Source organism: Varanus komodoensis, unplaced genomic scaffold (assembly GCF_004798865.1).
Source record: "Varanus komodoensis strain SLA01 unplaced genomic scaffold, ASM479886v1 scaffold2, whole genome shotgun sequence".
Classification (NCBI taxonomy): domain Eukaryota; kingdom Metazoa; phylum Chordata; class Lepidosauria; order Squamata; family Varanidae; genus Varanus; species Varanus komodoensis.
Window position 1 is genome coordinate 39885251 of NW_025335568.1, and position 6193 is coordinate 39891443.

At 39.2% G+C, this 6193-nt stretch overlaps 1 protein-coding gene across 2 annotated transcripts in view; it reads left to right on the forward strand.

The window, feature by feature from the left end:
- NALCN (sodium leak channel, non-selective) overlaps positions 1-6193 on the forward strand; it is a 258037-nt gene that overhangs the window by 153144 nt on the left and 98700 nt on the right. For both annotated transcript variants that reach the window (XM_044428777.1, XM_044428778.1), the window contains one exon: positions 2421-2612. In XM_044428777.1, the coding sequence (XP_044284712.1) occupies positions 2421-2612 (192 nt within the window). The remainder of the gene's footprint in view (positions 1-2420; positions 2613-6193) is intronic.

Sequence of the window (6193 nt, forward strand, 5' to 3'; positions counted from 1 at the left end):
ATAGAAAAAATTCTAACATCTAAGAGCCACTTCACCCTAAATTCCATATATCCCTTTAAAATTTGTATGCCAGTATTGTTATGTTTATCCCAGAATTTCAATTATCCATAAATGTGACGTAATGCACTGGTTGGTCCCAGGAAAAGCAAGATTCCTGACATTTACAGAGTTCTTGAAAAATAACAGAATTCTAATGGGAATTTTAATCTTGGAACTAGAGAGGAAAGAAACAGGCAGTGTACTAAGGGTCCAACTACATGTAATGCCAAGCACATCACTGGAGCTTGTTGTCTTTTAAACTATTTTATTACTTTTCTATACCACCAACAGCCAAAGTTCTCTGAGTGGTTCACATTATTTAAAAACATGTAATACAACAAGATAATGCATATAATTAAAGTTATAAATTACAGTAGAAATTAAAATTAAAAACCAACATCAAACCTAGCACCAGTTTAAAACTGCAAAATAGCATTTTAAAAAAACAATTAGTTTCCACAGGAGAAGAGTAAATCAGGAGCAGGTCCACCTGGCACATTTGGAAGGAGGTTTAAACCTCCTGTGCAGAAGTCCTAGGTTACTTGGTCCAATAATATTACATGCAAAAAGCAACTTGGAACTATTATATGGATCTACAGTGTGAAGTGGCTACAAGAAGGGCTGATGCTATTTTGGGCTACCATGTGAAGTACTAGCTCTCCTATACTCAGCATTCATTAGGCCTCATCCTGAGTACGATATCCAGTTCAGTTTAGTTTAAGAAGAATGCAAAGAAACTGGGAAAGGTTTAGGGGAGGGCAATAAAAATGACGAAGGACTGGAAACAAATCTCTGTGAGGAGAGACTGGAAGAACTGAGTGTGTTTAGCCTTGAGAAGGAAAGACTGATGTGAGATACGTGAGCCCTGTTCAGTATTCAGAAGGTTGTGATACAGAGATGTTAGGGACGCTTTAACTTGGAGTCCTGTATTTAATGGTGTTGGACCTGAAGGACTTATGGCCCGTTCAAACTACCAATCTGTGATACTGTGAACCTTCTCCAAAGCCTGGAAGAAAAACTTCCATTGGCATCAATGGAGATTTCTCTCCTGAGCCAAATTCCTGTTTTAGGAGTACAGCATTTTCACACTCCATGATCAGTGAGGTTAAGAAAACACTGAGAAATGCAACTTCTAGTTATGAACTTAACACTGCCACAGTCTAAGATCTCTGCTAATCACACAATTAAGCAGGCATAAAGACACTCTTGAACTTGCATTAAAACTTGTTTTAAAAAGTACTTTCTGGATGTCACCAAAATGTTTAACCCTGAGGCACCACTTCAAGTTTTAAAGGGCAGGAAGAAACAAAGTTTAGAGGAATCATACCAGAGTTCAATTACCATCATTTAAATATAAGAGTCTGTTTCAGAAAGACTACTATTCTTGCAGTATTGCAATGTGATTGCTCTTGGGGTTCCTTGTGTGAATGCACAACTTGGCTTTGTCTGCGTTCAGATGATCATTACCACCAAAGTAGCTTAAATATGTCATTGTGATTTGTGTCATTTGCCGGCACCCATGGGCACTGGTTTTGTAACTCAGATTTCCTCATATGTTGTCCTTTTTATCTGAATGCACAAGTGTAAAACAGCCCATGTGCTGTGGATGGTTTGTTAATCATGCCCACAAGCCAATTTCTCGAGATTCACATGACAAAACAACCTGGGAGGTAGACAGGGTTACAGAACAAGTGCTCATGAGCTGCAAACCACAGTGGCTTATTTAAGTCATTCTGGGTGGTGATGATTGTTTGAACTCAGTCACATTAATCTGTTTCCTTTCATTTTGTTTTAAGCAATGGTTATATATTTGTCTCCTTAAGTTGTTCATGTTTATTTTAAGGTAGATTGCTTTTTTAAACAAATGTTATACATTTGTTTTAAAACTCTTCCAAGACAGAGAGAGAGAGAGAGAGAGAGAGAGAGAGAGAGAGAGAGAGAGAGAGAACTGAAATCAAGATTAAAGTCTACTTCTTTGTTGGAGATGGGAGGTTTAGTAAATAGGCCTTAAACTTAAAATCATATGAAGGCTTAAGTGTTATATCAATTCAACTGATAAAGAACTTAAGAACTCACATATGGTTTTCCAGGATCAAAATCATGGTTGGGGGATTCTTGTTTGAACACCCAGCCTAGCTCAGCCCTGCTTTCCAAGAGTTTGGAAGCACTCTATTTTGAACATGACTGAAGATTTTCTTTACTAGTATATTGTAACTATAGCATGCCATAGGAAGTGAAATAAAACATCAGGGAATCAATGAACCAAAATATTTATGTGCCTCTTCAGCAGTTGGTACTTAACAGGAGGCTACTTAAAACATGTTGTGGTATGCTTCTTTAATTTCCTGTAGCAAAAACAATAAATGTCCATCTCCTTGCAGGTGCTTCGGGTGGTTCGACTTATAAAGATTTCTCCTGCCCTGGAAGACTTTGTATATAAAATTTTTGGACCAGGAAAAAAACTTGGAAGTTTAGTTGTATTTACGGCCAGCTTATTAATTGTGATGTCAGCAATCAGTTTGCAGATGTTCTGTTTTGTGGAAGAACTAGACAGATTTACAACATTTCCAAGGGTGAGTATAAAAAGCACACACAATCCAATAGATAAGTTACACAGCTGTCCTTTTTCTTACAAATGCTTTTTTAATTCCAGTTTTGTTAATGCCAGCTGTTAGGAAGGTGTTAAAAATATTATGTTCTTCTTGTGCGTTGTTGGTGGTTGCTGCTGCTGCTGCTGTTTTTCTCATTGCCATTGCTTTGTGGTACATACTGTGTAAATATGTACAAATGCCTTCTGAGTATTTCTTTTATTTAGTCTGAAAATCTATGCTCCCTTCTGGACTGAAAAAGCAAAGGTGTTGCCAGCCATTCCAGGATTATCATAGTGATTGATTAGCAGAAAAGGGCACCTTAGTACAGACACATCAAGGAAGGAAAAGGTTATGTGGTCTGGCTCAAGGTGCAAATAATTTGATGGGCGCAATCTTGGCCTCCATGTCAGTTCCTGTTTTTTCCTCTGGAATGGTGGTAGCCAGAGGCACATCTCCAGTGAGTTTAAAGCTGTGGCATGGTGGGATTCTCATCTCTTGAATAATATCATCCTGGACAAGCAGATGCAAGAAGCAAGTGCAGAGTAGTGGTTAAATGCAAGGGGCCAAGTCTCAGACAATCGGCTTTCTAGTTCCTGGTCAGCCATGGAGCTAAGTAGCTGACTCTGGGCCAGTCACAGACTCTCAGCCCAACCTACCTCACAGGGTTGTTGTTGTGGGGATAAGATTGAGTGAAGGAGAAGGAGAATGATATAAACCACCTTGAGTTCTTTGTAAAAAAGAAAAAAAGTGGGATATAAATCTAATGAATACAGAAAGAATGCAAAGGCTGCAATCCTGTACACACTTATGCGGCAGTAAGCCCCACTGAAAATAGTGGGACTTACTTCCAAGTCAACATGGCTAGGGTTGCACTCCCAATATTCACTAGGAATAACAACGTGCAGGTGACATATTTATTTGGTTGGTACACCTGCTATACCAGCCTTCCTCAGCCTGGTACCCTACGATATGTTAAGCCAAGACATCTGGAGGGTACCTGGTCAGGGAAGGCTGCTGTCAAGATATAAACCTCTGTGTCAGTTTATTGCTTGCTGTATTGCTTGCATGGCTGTTTTTTCTCCATTTAAATGCAGTGATTTATGGGCAACTTGTACGGATACTGTTATGTACCACATCAGGTATTATGTATGCAAATATCTCCTAATATAACAATATCTCACAGGAGATACGAGTGCTAAGTGTTTACAACTAATAATTTATAACTATTTTCAGAAACAATTTTATATAAGAGGTCACTCTGTAAGTAGCTTATTGAAACTCTGATATGCCATCAGACTGAATATGTGACTGAAATGTCAGACTGATACGATATCGGACTGAAAATGGTTGCTCTTGACCTGAATATGATTTACACTTACGCTTGAAGAATAGTTAATTTATTCATAGCAGACTGAGAAATGGGAGTTCACTGGCCAATTGGTGCTAATGTAATTAGTGACATACTGCTTTGAATAAGAATACTGCAGTGTTCTCAACAACCTGCTAGACTGAAATCATACGGCACCCCAAATAAGTTATTGGCATGGGTTAATTTTACATTATCATTGGTTTCTACTGAAGAAATGATGACCAGAGCAACTAAACTGGAATGAATAAAGAAGTGCCACCATCATGTGAAAAAAGTTAAGCACTTGTTTCTAATTAGTTCCCAATATAGAAAATGTAGGATGGAAAGTGAGAGACGAAATATATTATTCTACCCACTCTGATGAAAGTAGAGTGTTTTCTTTTCCCTACATGCTAAGAAAAATGGTTTTAAAACAAGTGTGCTAGTATAATGGAAACTGAAAATGAACATGGTTAAAAATGCCCCTTTTCTTGCCCTTTTGGTTCTGGATGAAAATCCATAATCTTTTCTCCACATACTCCAGATTACTATTTATAATTAGAAAAACACTGTGAATGCACATGGCATGTTGTAAAGTAACAGACGTAGGGGAGAACCCCAACCCTGACCCAGACATGACTGAGCTGATAACAAGCAGGGAGCCTACAGTACAGTCATGAATACTGAGGGCAGGCAACAGTATTCTGCATTGCTGAAAGATATACAAATAATAATTATGGCGGTTACTAAGCTACAAGCATAAAATGGTTTCTAAATACATGAGATCTGTGAATAGATCACTGATGTCCCTGATGAGATGTCCATCACCATAACAGGTAGCTCATTTGTCCTCTAAGTCCTATTATTTGTCTCACAGACCCCAACCCTTTAGTGTCACAACCCTTTGTCATCTTTGTCATGACAGAGACATTTGTCTCTTTCAGAGTCTATGCCTGTTGCTCAGGCATCGCCTTCCTTTTCTCCAACATAAAGCAATTTGTTTTGCTTGACATGCTGTAGATAGAGTCATGGAGCCTTGGTATAGGAGAATGGCCTGGACATGGAAGATACCCAATGCTGCCCTGTACAGCCATTAAGCAAGAGCAAACATAACATCTTGGTGCCATGCTGACATGGTACCTTTCTGCTTTCCCCCCCCAATGCTAAAAAGCAAGTCCACTTAACCAAAAGAGAACAATTGATTATTTTTTCCCAATCATGTTGCTGCACCAGAAGGCTACAGGGAAAGCACTATAGAAACGTGATAGGTTTTTCTGAAAGAATTGAGAAGAAAAGGCACCAAACCTTCATTCTGTAATGCTTCTAAATTGCATGCTTTCACATAGTTACTTGACAAACAGTAAATAAGTAGAAGCTTAGAGTTACTATGGTTACCAAATACAGCATTTTCTGGTCCATTTTTGTCTGCATGGTCTAATAGATTTGTTTTCAAGTCAATATGGGGCTCTAAAATGGACTTCTGTAAAGTGTTTTGGTTCTTTTTTCTTCAATTTGCCATTTTTGAAACTATATCCAAAGTGAAGAAAATATGGAACATATTCGGTGGTATTTCCAGGTGATCATAGCCCTTGCTTAATGGTCTTATGGGGTAGAGGTAGTTTTTACATGACCATGTGTATTACTTCTGTTGTGAAATGCACAATTAAAACTTCTCTTTGCCCCCACACCCACCATTTCATGATTCACATTTTAATTCACTTAAATCTTAGCATGATCACGAACACAGTAATGTTTGTTCCCGCTGCCCTGGTCACCACTGTTCTCTGGGCAGCTGCAGCTGGTGCACAGTACTCTTAAATTTCTCTTTATGGAGCAGATACCATCTCAGGAGAAACAGCATCAATTTCATAGGGCTTCATTGCTACCATCAAGAATCCCATCTTCTTACACCTCAGTCTGAGAAGAGTGTGCTTATTGAAGGCTGCCATGTGCATCATAAGAGACATTCAGGGTGGGAAAGGGGAAATGTTCAGGATTTTAGCCCTCCTCAGACTCTTCCATAAACACTGGGTCAACACATGTTGGACAAATGAGGCCACACTGATTAGCTGCATGCATGTGACATAGAAACATAGAAACAGAGCAAGTCAGAAGGGGCCTCCCGGGCCATCTAGTCTGACCACCGGCACCAGCCAGCTCCACTCACAACATGCCCACCATGTGGACGTCCAGCCTATCCTTGAACACCCGCACC